The sequence below is a fragment of the Symphalangus syndactylus genome, chromosome 1 (genome assembly GCF_028878055.3).
Source record: "Symphalangus syndactylus isolate Jambi chromosome 1, NHGRI_mSymSyn1-v2.1_pri, whole genome shotgun sequence".
NCBI classification, from domain to species: domain Eukaryota; kingdom Metazoa; phylum Chordata; class Mammalia; order Primates; family Hylobatidae; genus Symphalangus; species Symphalangus syndactylus.
The window spans coordinates 75,228,949-75,251,167 of NC_072423.2; the positions used below are offsets into that span (position 1 = coordinate 75,228,949).

General features: G+C 39.3%; 1 protein-coding gene and 1 non-coding gene across 24 annotated transcripts in view; both read left to right on the forward strand.

Moving 5' to 3' along the window:
• The window catches only part of ANKRD12 (ankyrin repeat domain 12), a 144,352-nt gene extending 122,761 nt beyond the window's left edge, over positions 1 to 21,591 (forward strand). For 22 of the 23 annotated variants that reach the window (XM_055238294.2, XM_055238271.2, XM_063641034.1 and 19 more), the window contains 3 exons: positions 10,798 to 10,941; positions 14,495 to 14,590; positions 15,862 to 18,716. In XM_055238294.2, coding sequence (XP_055094269.2) covers positions 10,798 to 10,941; positions 14,495 to 14,590; positions 15,862 to 16,047 — 426 coding nt within the window. In that variant the 3' untranslated portion in view covers positions 16,048 to 18,716. Of the gene's footprint in view, positions 1 to 10,797; positions 10,942 to 14,494; positions 14,591 to 15,861; positions 18,717 to 18,763 lie in introns of those variants that run through there. The other variant, XM_055238302.2, reaches the window with a different exon arrangement.
• On the forward strand, positions 12,935 to 13,035 carry LOC129461712 (small nucleolar RNA U13). Its single transcript, XR_008650668.1, has one exon. It is a non-coding gene; the product is annotated as a small nucleolar RNA U13 (small nucleolar RNA).
• Positions 21,592 to 22,219: the final 628 nt, after the last annotated feature.

Genomic DNA, 22,219 nt, shown 5'->3' on the forward strand with positions numbered 1-22,219 from the left:
AGCCCACTGAAGATCAAGGAGGCCGGCCTGCCTCTGTAGACTCCACCTCTGGGAGCAGGGCACAGCCAAACAAAAGGCAGCAGAATCCTCTGCAGACTTAAATGTCCCTGTCTGACAGCTTTGAAGAGAGTAGTGGTTCTCCCAGCACGCAGCTGGAGATCTGAGAATGGACAGACTGCCTCCTCAAGTAGGTCCCTGACCCCCGAGTAGCCTAACTGGGAGGCATCCCCCAGTAGGGGCAGACTGACACCTCACACGGCCGGATACTCCCCTGAGACAAAACTTCCAGAGGAACAATCAGGCAGCAGCATTTGCTATTCACCAATATCCGCTGTTCTGCAGTCTTCGCTGCTGATACCCAGGCAAACGGTCTGGAGTGGACCTCCAGCAAACTCCAACAGACCTGCAGCTGAGGGTCCTGTCTGTTAAAAGGAAAACTAACAAACAGAAAGGACATCCACACCAAAACCCCATCTGTGCATCACCATCATCAAAGACCAAAGGTAGATAAAACCACAAAGATGGGGAAAAAGCAGAAAAGCTGGAAACTCTAAAAATCAGAGCACCTCTCCTCCTCCAAAGGAGCGCAGCTCCTCACCAGCAATGGAACAAAGCTGGACGGAGAATGACTTTGACGAGTTGAGAGAAGATGGCTTCAGACGATCAAACTACTCCAAGATAAAGGAGGAAGTTCGAACCCATGGCAAAGAAGTTAAAAACCTTGAAAAAAGATTAGACGAATGGCTAACTAGAATAACCAATGCAGAGAAGTCCTTGACCTGACGGAGCTGAAAACCATGGCACGAGAACTACATGACGAATGCAGAAGCCTCAGTAGCCGATTCGATCTACAGAAGAAAGGGTGTCAGTGATGGAAGATCAAATGAATGAAATGAAGCGAGAAGAGAAGTTTAGATTAAAAAGAATAAAAGGAAATGAACAAAGCCTCCAAGAAATATAGGACTATGTGAAAAGACCAAATCTACGTCTGATTGGTGTACCTGAAAGTGACGGGGAGAATGGAACCAAGTTGGAAAACACTCTGCAGAATATTATCCAGGAGAACTTCCCCAATCTAGCAAGGCAGGCCACCATTCAAATTTAGGAAATACAAAGAATGCCACAAAGATACGCCTCGAGAAGGGCAACTCCAAGACACATAATTGTCAGATTCACCAAAGTTGAAATGAAGGAAAAAATGTTAAGGGCAGCCAGAGAGAAAGGTCGGGTTACCCACAAAAGGAAGCCTATCAGACTAACAGCTGATCTCTTGGCAGAAACTCTACAAGCCAGAAGAGAGTGGGGGCCAATATTCAACATTCTTAAAGAAAAGAATTTTCAACACAGAATTTTATACCCAGCCAAACTAAGCTTCATAAGTGAAGGAGAAATGAAATCCTTTACAGACAAGCAAATGCTGAGAGATTTTGTCACCACCAGGCTGCCCTAAAAGAGCTCCTGAAGGAAGCACTAAACGTAGAAAGGAACAACTGGTACCAGCCACTGCAAAAACAAGCCAAATTGTAAAGACCATCAATGCTAGGAAGAAACTGCATCAACTAACGAGCAAAATAACCAGCTAACATCATGACAGGATCAAATTCACACATAACAATATTAACCTTAAATGTAAATGGGCTAAATGCTCCAATTAAAAGACACAGACTGGCAAATTGGATAAAAAGTCAAGATCCATCAGTGTGCTGTATTCAGGAAACCCATCTCACATGCAGAGGCACACATAGGCTCAAAATAAAGGGATGGAGGAAGATCTACCAAGCAAATGGAAAACAAAAAAAGGCAGGGGTTGCAATCCTAGTCTCTGATAAAACAGACTTTAAACCAACAAAGATCAAAAGAGACAAGGCCATTACATAATGGTAAAGGGATCAATTCAACAAGAAGAGCTAACTATCCTAAATATATATGCACCCAATAGAGGAGCACCCAGATTCATAAAGCAAGTCCTTAGAGACCTAGAAAGAGACTTAGACTCCCACACAATAATAATAATGGGAGACTTTAACACTCCACTGTCAACATTAGACAGATCACCGAGAGAAAGTTAACAAGGATATCCAGGAATTGAACTCAGCTCTGCACCAAGCGGACCTAATAGACATCTACAGAACTCTCCACCCCAAATCAACAGAATATACATTCTTCCCAGCACCACACCACACTTATTCCAAAATTGACCACGTGGTTGGAAGTAAAGCACTCCTCAGCAAATGCAAAAGAACAGAAATTACAACAAACTGTCTCTCAGACCGCAGTGCAATCAAACTAGAACTCAGGATTAAGAAACTCACTCAAAACTGCTGAACTACATGGAAACTGAACAACCTGCTCCTGGATGACTACTGGGTACATAATGAAATGAAGGCAGAAAGAAAGATGTTCTTTGAAACCAACAAGAACAAAGACAGAACATACCAGAGTCTCTGGGACACATTCAAAGCAGTATGTAGAGGGAAATTTATAGCACTAAATGCCCACAAGAGAAAGCAGGAAAGATCTAAAATTGACACCCTAACATCACAATTAAAAGAACTAGAGAAGCAAGAGCAAACACATCCAAAAGCTAGCAGAAGCAATAAATAACTAAGATCAGAGCAGAACTCAAGGAAATAGACACACAAAAAGCCCTTCAAAAAATCAATGAATCCAGAAGCTGGTTTTTTGGAAATATCAACAAAATTGATAGACTGCTAGCAAGACTAATAAAGAAGAAAAGAGAGAAGAATCAAATAGACGCAATAAAAAATGACAAAGGGGATATCACCACCGATCCCACAGAAATACAAACTGCCATCAGAGAATACTATAAACACCTCTATGCAAATAAACGAATTATCTAGAAGAAATGGATAAATTCCTCAACACATACACCCTCCCATGACTAAACCAGGAAGAAGTTGAATCTCTGAATAGACCAATAACAGGCTCTGAAATTGAGGCGATAATTAATAGCTTACCAACCAAAAAAAGTCCAGGACCAGATGGATTCACAGCCGAATTCTACCAGAGGTACAAGGAGGAGCTGGTACCATTCCTTCTGAAACTATTCCAATCAATAGAAAAAGAGGGAATCCTCCCTAACTCATTTTATGAGGCCAGCATCATCCTGATACCAAAGCCTGGCAGAGACACAACAACAAAAAAAAGAATTTTAGACCAATATCCTTGATGAACATCGATGCAAAAATCCTCAATAAAATACTAGCAAACCGAATCCAGCAGCACATCAAGAAGCTTATCCACCATGATCAAGTGGGCTTCATCCCTGGGATGCAAGACTGGTTCAGCATACGCAAATCAATAAACGTAATCCAGCATATAAACAGAACCAACGGCAAAAACCGTATGATTATCTCAATAGATGCAGAAAAGGCCTTTCACAAAATTCAACAACGCTTTGTGCTAAAAACTCTCAATAAATTAGGTATTCATGGGACGTATCTCAAAATAATAAGAGCTATCTGTGACAAGCCCACAGCCAATATCATACTGAATGGGCAAAAACTGGAAGCATTCCCTTTGAAAACTGGCACAAGACTGGGATGCCCTCTCTCACCACTTCTATTCAACATAGTGTTGGAAGTTCTGGCCAGGGCAATCAGGCAGGAGAAGGAAATAAAGGGTATTCAATTAGGAAAAGAGGAAGTCAAATTGTCCCTGTTTGCAGATGACATGATTGTATATCTAGAAAACCCCATCGTCTCAGCCCAAAGTCTCCTTAAGCTGGTAGGCAACTTCAGCAAAGTCTCAGGATACAAAATCAATGTACAAAAATCACAAGCATTCTTATACACCAATAACAGAGAGCCAAATCATGAGTGAACTCCCATTCACAATTGCTTCAAAGAGAATAAAATACCTAGGAATCCAACTTACAAGGGATGTGAAGGACCTCTTCAAGGAGGACTACAAACCACTGCTCAGTGAAATAAAAGACGATACAAACAAATAGAAGAACATTCCATGCTCATGGGTAGGAAGAATCAATATTGTGAAAATGGCCATACTGCCCAAGGTAATTTATAGATTCAATGCCATCCCCATCAAGCTACCAATGACTTTCTTCACAGAATTGGAAAAAACTACTTTAAAGTTTATATGGAACCAAAAAAGAGCCCGCATGGCCAAGTCAATCCTAAGCCAAAAGAACAAAGCTGGAAGCATCACGCTACCCGACTTCAAACTATACTACAAGGCTACAGTAACCAGAACATCATGGTACTGTTACCAAAACAGACATATAGACCAATGGAACAGAACAGAGCCCTCAGAAATAATGCTGCGTATCTACAACTATCTGATCTTTGACAAACCTGACAAAAACAAGCAATGGGGAAAGGATTCCCTATTGAATAAATGGTGCTGGGGGCCAGGCACGGTGGCTCATGCCTGTAATCCCAGCACTTTGGGAGGCCAAGGCGGGTGGATCATGAGGTCAGGAGATCGAGACCATCCTGGCTAACACAGTGAAACCCTGTCTCTACTAAAAATACAAAAAATTAGCCAGGCGTGGTGGCACATGCCTGTAGTCCCAGTTACTCGGGAGCCTGAGGCAGGAGAATCACTTGAACCGGGGAAGTGGAGGTTACAGTGAGCTAAGATTGTGCCACTGCACTCCAGTCTGGGTAACAGAGCGAGACTCCGTCTCCAAAAAAAAAAAAAAAAAAAAAACAAGACCGGGCACGGTGGCTCGTGCCTGTAATCCCAGCACTTTGGGAGGCAGAGGTGGGCGGATCACAAGATCAGGAGATCCAGACCATCCTGACTAACATGGTGAAACCCCGTCTCTACTAAAAAAAATAAATAAAATAAATGGTGCTGGGAAGACTGGCTAGCCATATGTAGAAAGCTAAACTGGATTCCTTCCTTACACCTTATACAAAGATTAATTCAAGATGGATTAAAGACTTAAATGTTAGACCTAAAACCATAAAAACCTTAGAAGAAAACCTGGGCAATACCATTCAGGACATACGCATGGGCAAGGACTTCATGTCTGAAACACCAAAAGCAATGGGAACAAAAGCCAAAATTGACGGATGGGATCTAATTAAACTAAAGAGCTTCTGCACAGCAAAAGAAACTACCATCAGAGTGAACAGGCAACCTACAGAGTGGAAGAAAATTTTTGTTACCTACTCATCTGACAAAGGGCTAATATCCAGAATCTACAATGAACTCAAACAGATTTACAAGAAAAAACCCCATCAACAAGTGGGTGAAGGATATGAACAGACACTTCTCAAAAGAAGACATTTATGCAGCCAACAGACACATGAAAAAATGCTCATCATCACTGGCCATCAGAGAAATGCAAATCAAAACCACAATGAGATACCATCTCACACCAGTTAGAATGGCGATCGTTAAAAAGTCAGGAAACAGGTGCTGGAGAGAATGTGGAGAAATAGGAACACTTTTACACTGTTGGTGGGACTGTAAACTAGTTCAACCATTGTGGAAGTCAGTGTGGCGATTCCTCAGGGATCTAGAACTAGAAATACCATTTGACCCAGCCATCCCATTACTGGGTATATACCCAAAGGATTATAAATCATGCTGCTATAAAGACACATGCACACGTATGTTTATTGCGGCACTATTCACAGTAGCAAATACTTGGAACCAACCCAAAAGTCCAACAATGATAGACTGGATTAAGAAAATGTGGCATATATACACCGTGGAATACTATGCGGCCATAAAAAATTACGAGTTCATGTCCTTTGTAGGGACGTGGATGAAGCTGGAAACCATCATTCTCAGCAAACTATCGCAAGGACGATAAACCAAACACCGCATGTTCTCACTCACAGGTGGGAATTGAACAATGAGAACACATGGACACAGGAAGGGGAACATCACACACCGGGGCCTGTTGTGGGGTGGGGGGACGGGGGGAGGGATAGCATTAGGAGAGATACCTAATGTTAAATGACGAGTTAACAGGTGCAGCACACCAACATGGCACATGTATACATATGTAACTAACCTGCACGTTGTCCACATGTACCCTAAAACTTAAAGTATAATAAAAAACATTTAAAAATTCTTATTTGAATTGTGCAATTTGTAGAACTTTAACAAATAACAAAATGATACATCTTGCTTGTATTTGACCAATAAACAATTTAGAATTGCAGAATACTCGAGGGCAACTTTAAATGTCTGACTGATATGAGAACAAACAGCTTTACTGTGTGGTGGCTTAGTAACTACTAGCTGCAAAATTGCTTGTTATTGGCCAGCTGTGTCATACAAGTATCTCTACACAGAACTGCAGTTAGTTGTCATATAGCAGCAGATCTCACAACTGCAGGGATTTTGTTTTGTTCTGTTTTTTTGAGACAGTCTCACTCTGTCTCCCAGGGTGGCAGTGGTGTGATCATCATGGCTCACTGCAGCCTCAACCTTCCAGGCTCAAACCATCCTTTTGCCTCAGCCTCCCAAATAGCTTGGACTACAAGCATGCACCACCACACCCAGCTAATTTTTAAAAAAAATTTTTGCCAGGCGTGGTGGCTCATGCCTGTAATCCCAGCACTTTGGGAGGCTGAGGCAGGTAAGGAGATCGAGACCATCCTGGCTAACATGGTGAAACCCCATCTCTACTAAAAATACAAAAAATTAGACGGGCGTGGTGGCACACGCCTGTAGCAACTCGGGAGGCTGAGGCAGGAGAATGGCGTGAACCCAGGAGGTGGAGGTTGCAGTGAGCCGAGATCATGCCACTGTACTCCAGCCCGGGGGACAGAGCGTGAGACTCCGTCTCAAAAAAAAAAAAATTTTTTTTTATAGAGTTGGGGTCCCACTGTGTTGCCCAGGCTGGTCTCAAATTCCTGGGCTCAAGCGATCCTCCTGCCTTAGCCTCCCAAAGTGCTGGGATTATAGGCATGAGCCATCGTTGCCAGCCACTGCTGGAATTTTGAAGAAGAAATTAGTATAAAAATTTGGGAGGATATCAGTACATCTATAATATATTAATAATTTAGAAATGTTTGTGATTTCTATGAATGACAAAGCTACAGATACTTAAGATTCTGCTGTGGTTTGTAGACATATTTATGATTGAAAGAAATGCCAGTTGGAAGTTAGTGAAAATAAAGATGTAATTTTTTCCAATCCAAGTTCACAGACTACCCTACCCCTATTCCATCCTCAGGTTTCTTGAGGGTGTGAGGACCTCAAGTTAAGAGCTACACTGTTCAAGGGTCATTTTCCCCACAGAAAATGGTAACATTTGAATGCTGTACTAAATGAACAAACAAAGTTTACAGCCAGAGTCCCTGGCCCATTTCCTCAGAACTTCCCCATGCTGCACTCTTTTATCACCCAAGAAACTAAGAGGAAGCAATAATACATTGGCACACCCATAACCTATCCTTAGAGGACACTGTTTGAGAGGCTCTGCTCTAGGGGCTTAAAAACACAAAATTAAGAATGCTGATCGAAAGTGTACTATTTAGATTGTCAGGTAAGCAACATTTATAATAAAATAACATCTCAATTATTTTAAGGGAGAGAGGCTCTGACTTCAGAAAATGTATTTCTTGGCCGGGCACGGTGGCTCACACCTGTTATCCCAGCATTTTGGGAGGCCGAGGCAGGTGGATCACCTAAGGTCAGGAGTTCAAGACCAGCCTGGCCAACATGGTGAAATCTCATCTCTACTAAAAATACAAAAATTAGCTAGGCGTGGTGGTGGGCACCTGTAATCCCAGCTACTCTGGAGGCTGAGGCAGGAGAATCGCTTGAACCCAGAAGGTGGAGGTTGCAGTGATCTGAGATCACACCATTGCACTCCAGCCTGGACGACAGAGTGGGACTCCATCTCAAAAAAAGAAAAAAAAAGAAAAAGAAAAAGTTATTTTTCACATGGTGTTTGCTTTTGAGGGATTTTTGGCTGTTGCTCTTAATCTCTACAGGACTACAACCAGCTTTTTAGGAAGACACATCTAGCTATTTTTAATTTTGCGTCAAGGTTTTGGATATGTATTACTTCAAGTTGCACTTTAAATTGTAATTAATCAAAAGTGTTAGGCCTACCTCTTTGAATATCGTTTGTCATAAAAGAGTTAAAAAGTTAATTAGGACTATGTTTGTTTTTTTCATGAATTTATAAAAACATTTAAACTCTGCAATAATACATTTTTGGATATAATGTGGCCTGTTTTCTCCATCAGGAGAAGACCAAAGTTCCTGGGAGTTGAGGAGAGGAGAGAATGGGAAACATGGTGGGGAGGAGAAGACTAGGCACATTCTTTGTATTCTCCCAGCCCAGCCTTCCATACAGGGCCAATAAAATGATGTATGTTATTAAACTGGTGAGTTCCTGGACTCGCTTTACCTCTCCATGAAGTTCTAGCTAGCCACAGGTCCCAGGGTTATCCCCATTGATATTTAGGCCAAATAATATAGTTAGGACCAGATGGCACAAGTCCGTAGCAAAGATTAGGATGGGTTGGAATCTGCAGCTGGACCCTAGTAATTCTCAGTTTGCTAAATGCAGAAGATTGCCTAGATCATATTATGAACCTTGTGGTAGAATGACTCTGCATATTACATAATAATTTTGGGCCCCACTTAATACAGGATTTTATTGTGTGTGTCAGAGGTTTACAAGTAGTTGAAGTCATCATACAGTATGTTTATTTCTATAAAAATATTCATTATAAAAAAGTGCCAACACAAGGGGCATACCACTTCACACCCAGTAGAATGGCTGTAATCAAAAAGACAGATGTAACAAGTGCTGGTGAGGATATGAAGAAATTAGAGCCCTCCCATTGCTGATAGGAATGTGAAATGATACAGCTACTATGGAACAGTTTGGTGGTTCCTCAACAAGTTAAACAGAGTCACCAGATGACCCAGCAGTTCCACTCCTACTTATTTACCAAGAGAAATGAAAACATGCATCCAAACAAAAACTTGAGTGTGAACGTTTATAGCAGCATTTTAAATATTAGCCTCAAAGTGGAAACAGCCTGTAGGGGAGGCAAAAGTTAACCTCCACCATCTTAAGGTCTCCAGCTGGGCGTTAAGGTCACCTCAGCCTCCCAAAGCATTGAGATTACAGGCAAAAGCCACTGTGCCTGGCCAGCATATTTTAAGTGATTTTTATCTTACCTCATCTGACATAGATTAACAGGAGAAAAATGTGCAGATTTATTTAAGATTTATGTCACATGGGAGCCAAAGACGTGGCAAAACCTGAGTGATTTTATGCTAGGTTGAAGAAAGAAAGGCATCTGTGGAAAAGTAACTAAAATCTACTGGACAGCTAAAGGAAGATGAAAGTTACTTTAACAAGGTCTGTTTGTACAGAATTCTCTTGGCCTTGACTCCTGTCACTGGTCACAAGAATGTTTCTTTCCTCCTAGTTTCAGGAGAGCATCTTTCCCATGGGAGTTTTATCTCTGGCTTTCAGGTAGAAAAGGGGAGGTCAGAGCACTCTTGAGCCTGCTGACTTCAGATTGCCTTTAGCTCAAAATAATGCTTATGCCAAAGTGGCATACTTTGGGGTAACATTTTCTGCCACCCTTCAAGTCCAAATGTCTATCAACTGATGAATAAATGTGGTATACCCATGCAGTAGAATATATTTTTCAGCCATAAAATGGGATAAAGTACTGATGCATGCTACAACATGGATGAACCTTGAAATCATTACGCCAAGTGAAAGAAGCCAATCACAAAAGACCACACATTGCGTATTGTATGATTCCATGTATATTAAATGTTCAAGATAGGTAATTCATAGAGACAAAAGTTAGATTGGTGGTTACTAGGAGCATAGAGGAAGGGGGTGCAGGGAATAAGGAATGACTGCTGATGGGTAGCAGGTTTCTTTTTGGAGTGATGGAAATGTTCTGGTGATGGTGGAACATCTTGGTAAATACATTAAAAGCCACTATTTTATACTACCATACTTGGAAAAATAATTTTAAAATAGAGAAACTGGTAGTTTGGGAGAGAGAAAATGTGTTTCTACTTTTGGAACACTGGGAGTTCTCAAATTTCTCAAGCCTACTGTGAAGAAAAGACTACTCTGAAATTTGGGTTATTTAGCTTGTTTGTTTGTAGAGATGGGGTCTTGCCACTATGGCTGGCCTAACAAATTGTTTTTGAAATAAAATAAAATCACTTAAAATATGCTGGCCAGGTATGTGGGTTACACCTGTAATCCCAGCACTTTGGGAGGCCGAGAGGGGAGGATCTCTTGAGCCCAGAAGATGGTGACCAGCCTGGGCAACATAATGAGACCCCTGTTTCTACAAAAGAATTTAAAATAATAATTAGCCAAGTGTGGTGGTCCACACCTATAGTACTAGCTACTCAGAAGGCTGAGGTGGAAAGATGGCTTGAGCCCAGGATTTCGAGATTACAGTGAACTATGATCATGCCTACACACCAGCCTGAGTGACAGAGTGAGAAGAGGCCAGGCACAGTGGCTCAGGCCTGTAATCTCAGCACTTTGAGAAGCTGAGGTGGGAGGATCACTTGAGCCCAGGATTTTGAAACCAGTTTGGGCAACATAGTGAGACTTTGTCTGTAAAAAGTACATATTTTTTTAATTAGCTGTGCTTCATGGTACACGCCTGTAGTCCCAGCTACTAGGGAGGCTGAGGTGGGAGGATTGCTTGAGCCCAGGAGGTCAAGGCTGCAGTGAGCTGTGATCACACCACTGCACTCCAGCCTAGGCGAGAGAGTAAGACTGTTCTTAAACAAAAATTTGTTGAAGAATTTCTTTTTTTTAATTCTTTATTCAACTAGGAAAAACTCATTGTATCCAACGAACAAGAAGTTTTGCGAGTTCATTACAGAGCTGCAAGAACATTGGCAAATCAAACACTGCCATTTAGTGCTTGTACTGTTTTGCTGGATGCCGAAGTATACAATGTACCATTGGACTCTCAGGTAAAATGTTTTTTGACACATTTATAAGGAATGCTCTGAAAAAATGCAACTTGGCTATTTTTAGAATCTATTTCCATAGAAAGAATTTGAATTCAACAATCATTAAAGGTCAAAGAAGAAAAAAAACTCTTTCACGCCAGAGTACTTCCAGATCAACTGGTCCTCCATTTTCTAAAACACTGTAAACATTAGGTTTCTATTGTAAAAGCAGATGATCACAAAACACCTGTACATTTAGGATAGTGCCCTTACAGGTACACGTAATTTGTTTCTAAAGTGAATGTTTATACCTTTAGTTCTGACCTTCAGGCAGTTAGAAAGCTACTGTACACTGAAAAATAGTGCAGCTAGATGGCACCTCTAGGTTGTGACAGTCCTAAAAACAGAGTGAGTCTTCTGGTTTGACTTTGAATGGTGGTGGAATACATGAATTGTGGAAGACTGGAGAAATATCTTCAATAAAAGTTTACTGCCACATATAAATTACATGAACTCAGAACCAGTCATATTAGTTTTCAGAATTTTTTTATGGCTCATAAACCAGAAAAGAAAAAATTTAAAGATTAAAATTTTTGTAATAAACAGTGAAGGATTATCACCTGAAAACAGACTAGGAAATGCTGTTTTAAAGGAAGTAAGCTAGTAATACAAAGGATAATAGGGTATATCACAGAAAAATATTTTTAGACTCTTCTGAGCTTTATTTTTCTCATCTATAAAAAAATCAAGATTGAACTAGATAGGTAGGTTTCAAACTTAAGACACTGAATGGGCGTGGTGGCTCATGCCTGTAATCCCAGCACTTTGGGAGGCCAAAGTGGGGAATCACTTGAGCTCAGGAGTTCAAGACCAGCCTGGGAAACATGGTGAAACCCCGTCTTTACAAAAAATATATAAAAATTAACCAGGTGTGGTGGGGCACACATGTAGTCCCAGCTACCAGGGAGGCTGAGGTAGGAGGATCTTTTGAGCCTGGGAGGCCACGGCTGCAGTGAGCTGGATTGCATGACTGCACTCGAGCCTGGGCAACAGAGTGAGACCGTGTCTCAAAAAAAGAAAAAAAACTTTAAGGCACCAACTTTTATTTGAAAGTGTTCAGAGATATCTGAGGACGCTATTAACATGAATAATTGTATCTCTTCAGAAAGAACTGTGTGACTAAAGAAATAGGCACTGGAGAGGCCACTGAGGGACTTTCTAGAACTTTCATATTTAAAGATGTTTAAAGGGAAGAATGGATGGTTTTTAATAACTGCAATTAACAGTTTAACCATGTTCTTATAGGCTGGACTAAACAGTGGTATCTTGAGGTCTTTTTAAGTTTTGAGCAATCAGAGAGTAATGAAATCAGTTTTAGAGCAATATAAATTGAGGTTTATAATTGAGCTACAATGAAAAGTCCCTTGATTTCTAGCTCAGAATGGTTGAGTAAATATATACATACCTGTTGATTTCTTCTTTCTCCCAAAACTCATTGAAATGACAAAAGACATAAAAATTTCAAAGCCTGGCATGGTGGCGCATGCCTGTAGCCCCAGCTACCCCAGGTGGTTAAGGTGGGAAGATCGATTAAGCCAAGGAGTTCAAGCCTGCAGTGAGGTGTGATTGCGCCCGCTGCACTCCAACCTGGATGACAGAGCAACACCCTGTTTCTTAAAAGTAAAGTAATTAATTAAATTTATTAAAAATAAAAACAAATTCATAGCAGAGCTGGAAATTGATGTGGGAAACTGTTAGACAAAAACATTAAGAAATTTCTGATAAGATTTAAAATAGATGAAAACATATTGGTAATCAAATACAGCAGAGTTGAGGAATGCCCAGTATCATATAAGTTAAAAAGAGAATTTTAAAAATAAATGCATTTTCCTAGAACTGTATAAATTTTCAGTTATAAAGAGATTTTGATAACTTGAGTAATTCATTTTACCCTGCCCCAGATTTTCCTAATGATTCAGACCACCTGACTTTAGATTAAATTAAGCTTGCTAGGATCCTTTTGTGGATCATAAGCCTGATGATTGGGTTTTCACACTGTGTGAGACAGGCCTCTCTCACACCTTGTTGCATCGTGCACACATTACCTGTCTGACATGGGGGAAGAAATTCAGCTTGATGAGATACCAAAATGTGAGGTGCATTCTCTTGACAGAGAGAAACTTATGCTAAAAACATTTCTGCATTTTTGGTGACTTACTTAAATATGGAACTGTTATCCACTCTTTTACAGCTGGCTTTAGAGTAGAAGGTCTCACGTAGCATGCATATTTCCTATGGGAGTAGCCTTGGAAGGAACTAAAGGGAAAAAAGTCTACTTTTCTTTGGGTAGAGGCTCGGATCGTCCATTAGTCTACTCTCTTATCACTTCTTCCTTTTCAAAATAAACTTGTTTGAGCACCTGAAATGTGGTAAAGAAAAATAAATAAATAAACTTGTAATATTTAAAAGAGTCGACAATAACATTTTAAATAGTCAAAACGTCTAACTTGGGGGACCAATGAAGAAATTATAACTGCTAAAAATGTAAGTAGTGGCTGGGCACGGTGGCTTACGCCTGTAATCCCAGCACTTTGGGAGGCCGAGGTGGGCAGATCAGGAGTCCGAGCCAGCCTGGGCAATATGGTGAAACCATGTCTCTAGTAAAAATACAAAAATTAACCAGGCATAGTGGCAGATGCCTGTAATCCCAGCTACCTGGGAGGCTGAGGCAGGAGAATCACCTGAACCTGGGAGGTGGAGATTGCAGTGACTCAAGATCGCACCATTATACTCCAGCCTGGGTAACAGAGAGAGACTCCGTCTCAAAAAAAAAAAAAAAAAAATGTGAGTGTGGGAGCTACCTGCTGCCTGGGTGTCACTTTGACAGCACTGGGAGCGGTAGTAATGGAGTGAGTGCTGCATTGAGTGCTTCCTGTGTACCTAAGCATTATGATGAGGGCTTCATAGACACTTTTCATTCTCAAAACAAGCTGAAGAGAGGTTACCACATTTTACAGAGTATAAGACTGAAACTGTATAATTAGTTCAAGATCACGTAGTAAGATACAGAGCTGAAATTTGAATATAGTCTGTTAATTCCAAAACTGGTATTCTTAAGTGTTGATAAAGAATTTCTTCATGAGCACCCCAGATACTGGTTCTGGAAGAAATTTTGGCCTCAAAGGCAGCTCTCTCCCACCTGGATACTTTTTGTCCCTACAGATAGTAAACTGTAACATTAAAATTAAATCTGTAATTGGTTATACAGTAATAATGTCACAGGTACAGTACTTAATGTAACATGCCTTTTTGAGAAATGTCTTTGACTTAGAGCAATAGGAATCTATTTTAGTTAATAATTAAACCTACCATCCCAAGAATTCTAATAACCAATCTGTCTACACAATATGGAAATAAAAGTTTTACCAACTTCAATAGTATTCAATTTATATATTTTTCAAAATATATTTTCATCATTACTAAGAAAGGGGCATATACCATAAAAATACTATAATGGCATATAGATTTTAAAGTGATTTATTGTATTTTATAATATTCAACTTTTCTCTTTTAGTCTGATGACAGTAAAACTTCTGTGAGGGATCGCTTTAATGCAAGACAATTCATGTCTTGGTTACAAGACGTGGATGATAAATTTGACAAATTAAAGGTATGTATGTTTGGAAGTCAGTTTAAATGAATGCTTCCCCCTTCTTTAAAAAAAAAAAAAAAAAAAACTCTACAGCTGTATTAGGGAGAAATAATTAGGAGGGGAAATACTGGTTAGTCATGAATCCTCACACTGGGCCACAGTTGGAAAGATAAAGACCACAAGTCCATTTTAAGGACTAGTTGTAGCATGAAAGAGGAAACTGCCACAGAAAATGCTTATTATCCAGTGTACCTGTCTGGTTATAGCTTGAACATACAAAAGAATAGGAGAATGGTAAGAAAAGGAATATAACTTTCAAATCTGTAAATTATTTGATTTGAGATTTTGAATCATTTCAGAAGTCTTTCCCCCCCATATTTTCTTGTTTCTTTTGATAATTTGAAATCTCATAATTTGAAGTAATATTTCCAAATTAAAATCTATAACAGCAGTCCCAACCTTTTTGGCACCGGGGACCAGTTTCATGGAAGACAGTTTTTCCATGGGTTGGGGTGGGAGGATGGTTTGGGGATGAAACTTTCACCTCAGATCATCAGGCATTAGATTATCATAAGGAGCATGCAACCTAGAACTCTCTTGTGTGCAGTTCACAATAGGGTTTGAGCTGCTATGAGAATCTAATGCTGTCGCTGATCTAACAGGAGGCTGAGCTCAGGTGGTAATGCTTGCTCACCACCACTCACCTCCTGCGGTGTGGCCCAGTTCTGAACAGGCCATGGATCGGTACCAGTCCGTGACCCGGGAATTGGGGACCCGTGCTGTATAGGATGAAAATGAAGTTGCAGATCCACAAATAGTTGGTATGTGTGTACAAACAGGATAAAACAGAAATGGATTTGTAGGCTGGGTGTGGCAGTTCACACCTGTAATCCCAGAACTTTGGAAGGCCTACGTGGGCAGACTGAGGTCAGGAGTTCAAAACCAGCCTGGCCAACATGGTGAAACCCCATCTCTAACAAAAATACAAAAATTAGCTGGGCGTGGTGGCACGTGCCTGTAGTCTCAGCTACTTGGGAGGCTGAAACAGGAGATTCGCTTGAACCCAGGAGACGGAGGTTGCAGCGAGCCCAGAGCTCGCCACTGCACTCCAGCCTGGGAGACAGAGCGAGACTGTCTCAAAAAAAGAGAAAGAAATGGACTTGTAATTCAAATGCTTTTTATGCTCCTGATGTGTCCATTTTAGTCCCTAAAGAAACTGGATGAGATTAATTTTTAAACAAAGCAAAGTTAACAGAATAATCAAGTAACTCTTCTCTTCTTTTAAATAGACCTGTCTTTTAATGAGGCAACAACACGAAGCTGCGGCTTTAAATGCTGTCCAGAGATTAGAATGGCAGCTCAAACTCCAGGAACTTGATCCTGCCACCTATAAATCTATCAGCATTTACGAAATTCAGGAGTTTTATGTTCCCCTTGTTGATGTTAATGACGACTTTGAATTGACTCCTATATAGCAGTCAGTACTTCCTGACGGTATTGTCCTAAACTGGTGATGCTCAAGCATTATACTGTGGAATACTGCCTTTTGACAAAAATACTCATGCCTTTACAATTGTTAGTAAAGTTCGATTATAGTTGGTTATGTAGTAAACACTGTCATTTTATAAAAAATGAGAATTATTTTGGATCTTAGATCCAAACACAGTTTCTAATAGAAAACTATTATTTATATTGGGAAAGGTAACTATTGCATTAGAGCATGTTGGCAGACTGGTAGATATTTAAAAAGTGGAGAATCTGCTAACAGCGCTGGAAGTTGTTAGCACTCTGAGTAATAAGATAACCACTAGTATTCAAATCTCTTTCAGGTTTTATTAAAAAATCTGTATCAATAAACTAAAAGGTTCAATTCCTACCAAATAGTTTCTAATGTGGGAGAAAAACTTGGCACAAAATTTCTTCAGTTTATTATCTGTAAATTAATTGTACAGTTTTCTTTTTGAAAGTTTTAATATTGTCTTCCTTTTTAATAACTTATTTTATACATATTGTGCAGATGTATATCTTGTAATTAATGGTCAAACTGTATACAAAGGGATTGGTAGTCAAAACATGTACAAAGAAATACCTGTAAAACTGTTTTGTCTCATGTTTTATTGGACCAAAGTTGTGGTTTGTATGGAGTGTAGTAGTAGTGTGTACAGGTAGAAAACTTTTAAATATGGCATGCAGGTGTTTCAGTTAGCTTGTTTTCATCACCATAACTGCGAAGATGTGGCTTAGTTGTAGTGCATGCTTCCTATAATTTAACTCTCCATAATTGATGCCTGCAGTAGTGTAAGGCGTTTCACACTAGTCTCCTCTAGTAGACCTGTGACTTACTGTGTTGGACATACTATCTAGACTTAGTCATACAAAGAAACTTAGCTCTTTTTTCATCTCACAGTAGAGCCTATTTCCCCAGGAAAAAAATAAATGCCTTTGAATGAAAATTCTGAAATTGTAAATGTCTATTTTAATATTCACCTATGAAAGAATCTGTGAATATATGTAAATATGTTTAATAAATTTTATTGGTCATGTTAAATCATTGTAAAACTTTTTTACATTGCTTAATGTTTTAAGCTTAATAGCCTTTGCACTTTTAAAATAAAAACCAAGTATGCAAATCAAAAAAAGATATTTGGTAGTCAAAATAAGTAAAAGAAATATAGGAATATTCCAGTCAATCTCTGAAATGTTTATGAAAAACAGGTTAATATGTTGTATTTCTTTCCTTGTATCAAGATGCAAAACATAATTTGCAAAATTTTATAATTGAAATAAAACTTGGTATGCTGTTTTATAATAAATTAGCAATATACTTAGAAAAAAATCCAGTTTCTCCTATAACATGATGCAAATTAAATATTCAGGAATATTTCAGGTCTGAAATCTGCTGCTGAACTTGTTAGACATTTTTGAAAGGAAAATTAGGTTAGCGTACAATTTATCATAAGTATATGAGGTAAAATTTGCAAAACTTTCCACAGTACTTTCTTGAATTATAATACTGAATGTTTTCTGTTCCGATAGAGAAAAGTGAAGCAAATATGTGAGGAATGAAGTGATCTAGTGCAAGCTGGAAATTCCAGCTAATAGGAGAGAATGTAAATGTTTTTGAGTGCAAAGGTACATATTAAGCTTAGGGATTTTTGAATTTTTAGTCAATTTATATTTTAATTCTTACTGTACTTGGCATGCGCAATAAAGCAGCACATGTAAAAAAAAAAAAAATACAGTGCAAGGACTTTATTATAAAGGTTGGATGTAGTTTTCTTTAGAAATTTAGGTGAGAGATTTTGGCCTTTTTTATTGTATAAATTGGGCCAGAAAGGCAGGGTAGATTTTGAAGCACTGGTTCTGTTGAAGTTAAGTTTATTAAGCCTGGGAACATGAAAAGCTAATTTATAAAAGCAATACTTTTTAAATATGAAAACTTACTGCAAAGTTTGTTTATACTTTTGCCTAAAAAGGAAATTGGATGGGATACTGTGGCAAATCATAAAAATAAAAAACCAGATAATTGAACTTTGAAGTTACAGAAAATCAGAGAGGGGTAAGTTTATAGGGCGTTTTGTTCTGATGGTTCAACCAGAGGTCTGGGAAATAGCACTGTTGGCCCAAACAGAACAAGCTTTTGGAAGATAAAAGCGACAAGAAGGAATCTGGTGAATTTTAGTCATCCCAGCTTTTTAGTCTTAACCACAGTTCTCACTCTCTTCAATGGTACCTCAAAAAGCTGGAGCCTCTCTGCCATGATTATGCTTCTACAAATTTCTTTTGTAAAGAGACTCAAAGCTAATGATAGCTTAAAAGAAAAGTTAATGCCTTCTCATTGGAAATGTATAATCAAATAAGTAGTTAAGGGCTTTTGGTATTAAAGATATTCTGAAGCTCTGAAATGCTAGAAAAAAATTTGGAATGGAGTATATGCCTGAAAAGGTTTTGGATTCAGAAAGAAAAATAAAGGATGGTTAGTTTAATCAGTGATTCTTTTTCAACTCTTCAAATATCATGAACAAGATACTAAATTGTACCTAAGGATTTGTATTTCTTTACAATTTGTTCTAAATATCTGTTTAATGACTAGTTGATATTTGTGCATGTTATTTAATAAAGAGTTATATTTTTATAGAAAAAATAAGAGTGAAATGTGTGCTGTTTTTTTACTTAATTTTACTTGGGCAGCTAGCAAAATTGCAGAAATACTCATCCTGGGAAAACAAACAGCCTTTGAAGAATTAGCCTTTCAAGTTCAAACCTATTTAATAATAAGTCTCACAAGTGAATTTTTAAGTACAGGCATACCTCAGGCATACTTTAGGTTCCAGACCATCTCAGTAAAGCAAATACCACAACAAAGCGAGTCAGGAGGAATTTTTTGGTTTCCCAGTGCATATAAAAGTTTTGTTTATACTATATTAAGTGTGCAATAGCATTATGTCTAAAAATAGTACATAAGTTTAAAAATATTTTATTGCTAAAAAATGGTAACAAAGTGAGCACATGCTGTTGGAAAAAGAGCACCAATAGACTTGCTTGAAGCAGGGTTGCTGCAAACCTTCAATTTGTAAAAAACGCCAATATGTACAAAGCACAATAAAGCAAAGCACAATAAAACAGGATTGCCTGTATTAGACATGCTACAAACTTCATAACTGGAAACATCTCAAAGACCCCATGAAGCTTATTTGAATGAGACTTAACAATTAGACAGTTATTCTAGAAATTGAGTGCAGACCTAAATACATACTTTTCCAAAAAGAAAATTACTGTCTCTGATATCTTAAAACATAAAAACCCAAATTTTTCTATAGAAGAAATTGACTCTGTAAAACTCAATGAAATAGTCCTCTTTTTAAGTTTAAAGGAAGCATTTTCACCATTTGTAAAAATTGTTTTTAAATATTTAGGGCAAAATTATTGTTAGATAGTAATGGAAAAGCTTGTGTGAGTTTAGTGGTTAAAATGTCTTGTAATTCATTATTTAAGTGGCTTCTTGGGAGTCGTCTTTGTACCTAAAATGGAGGTTTTTTTAAAGCCTCCACAGAGATAGTCACCCAAAGTATTTCCAGTCAGTAAAAGCAGAATTCATAGAAGAAACTGAGGCAAATTAAAACAATTCCATTAATCAAAATGGCTTTAAACAAATTAAGTATAAAAATAGCAAAAAGCACAACTAAAAAAAAATGGTTGGGTTTTCCCAGTGGTTAAATGCTATATAATAACTGCAAATAAAAGTTTTTTTGCATATGGACAGCATCCTTATAAAATAGACCAGGCTGTGCGCGGTGGCTCACGCCTGTAATCCCAGCACTTTGGGAGGCCAAGGCGGGCGCATCACGAGATCAGGAGATCAAGACCATCCTGGCTAACACGGTGAAACCCCGTCTCTACTAAACAAAATACAAAAAACAAGCCGGGCGTGGTGGCGGGCGCCTGTAGTCCCAGCTATTCGGGTGGCTGAGGCAGGAGAATGGCGTGAACCCGGGAGGCGGAGCTTGCAGTGAGCCGAGATCGCTCCACTGCACTCCAGCCTGGGCGACAGAGCAAGACTCTGTCTCAAAAAAAAAAAAAAAAAAGAAAATAGGCCAACATGGTGAAACCCTTTCTCTACTAAAAATACAAAAATTAGCCAGGCGTGATGGTGCCTGCCTGTAGTCCTAGCTACTTGGGAGGTGAGGCAGGAGAATTGCTTGAGCTTGGAAGGTGGAGGTTGCAGTGAGCCAAGATGGTGCCAGCCTGGGCGACAGAGTGAGACTCCATCTCCAAAAAAAACAGTATATAAATTTTTTTTTTCTAAGACAGGGTCTTACTCTGTCATCTAGGGTGGAGTGCAGTGGCACAATCATGGCTGGCTTCAAACTTGGGCTCAAGTGATCCTCCCACCCTGGCCTCCCAAAGTCCTGGGATTACAGGCATGAGACACTGTGCCCAGCCTAAAATTTTTAACCTAAAAATGAATGCAATCTTTGCTTGCATGGGGATTCAGTTTTATTAGGTCCATTAGTTACTCAGAGAACTGAACAAATATATAAAGTATGTTTATTTATTCTATTGATGAGTTTTTAAATGCATTTCTTAAAAGTTGGATTCCAAATCCACGTATTGGACTAGTACTAGATATAAAGCTTTCAGGCAGCCATGTTTTCTTTCTCACCTTTTTTTAAAAAAGTATATTACAGGCCAGGCGAGGTGGCTTATGCCTGTAATCCCAGCTCTTTGGGAGGCCGAGGCAGACGGATCACCTGAGGTCAGGAGTTCGAGTCCAGCCTGACCAATATGGTGAAACTCCGTCTCTACTAAAAATACAAAAATTAGCCAAGCGTGGTGGCAGGTACCTGTAATCCCAGTTACTTGGGAGGTTGAGACAGGAGAATCGCCTGAACCCTGGAGGTGGAGGTTGCAGTAAGCTCACGCCATTGCACCCCAGCCTGGGCAACGAGTGAAACTCTGTCTCCAAAAAAAAAAAAAAGTATATCACGTATGTAGCATGTGTTTACAAGTTTAAAAGGCACTACCTGTGCACCCATCACTCAAGAGAATATCAGTAACTTTCTCAGTTTTTTTTATTGTTATAGTCTATATTCAGTAAAATTACCCAGATCTTAACTAGGCAGTTTGATAAATCCTGACAAATGTAAACACTCATGTTACCATCACCCAAATTAAGATAATTGTAAAACATTTTCATTACTCTAGAAAGTTCACTCATGCCTCTCTCCAATCACTATCCCTGAGGCAGCCACTGTGCTGATTTCCCATCACCATACATTAGTTGTACCTAGCCTTGAACTTCATAGAAATAGAGTCATACATACTTTCTTGTGTCTGCCTTGTTTCTCTCAACATGACGTTTTGAAATTCATCCATGTTGCACCTAACAGTAATGAGTCGTAATTTATTAATGAGTAGTAGTGTATTGTACAAATTTGTTTATTCGTTCTCTTGTTGGTATTTGGATTGTTTCCAGTTTGGGACTATTGTTTTAATAAACCTGTGAATCTGCAAGCCTATTTTGTGGACATATTTTTTCATTTCTCTTCGGTACATACCATGAAGTACAAACACTAGGTCATAGAGTAGGTGCATGTTTCACTTTATTAGAAACTGACAGTTATCGGCTGGGCGCAGTGGCTCACGCCTGTGATTCCAGCACTTGGGGAAGCCAAGGCGGGTGGATCACTTGAGGTCTGGGGTTCCAGACCAGCCTGATCAACACGGTGAAACCCCGTCTCTACAATACAAAAATTAGCTGGGTATGGTGGTGCGTGCCTGTAGTCCCAGCTACTTGGGAGGTTGAGGCACGAGAATCGCTTGAACCTGGGAGGCAGAGGTTGCAGTGAGCCGAGACAAGATCATGCCACTGCACTCCAGCCTGGGCAACAGAACAAGACTCCGTCTCAAAAAAAAAAAAAAAAAAAAAAAATGGAAAGAAAGAAAAGAAAAGAAAAAAACAGTTCTCAACAGCAGTTGTATCATTTTATACCCCTACCAGCAACCAGTAGGAGGCCCAGTTACTCTGAATCCCCATCAATATTTGGTATTGTCAGTCTTCAATTTCAGCTACTCTCCTAGATGTGTAGTGGTATCTTGTGGTTTTAATTTGCATTTCTCTGGTGATTAAAGAGCCTGACCAACATG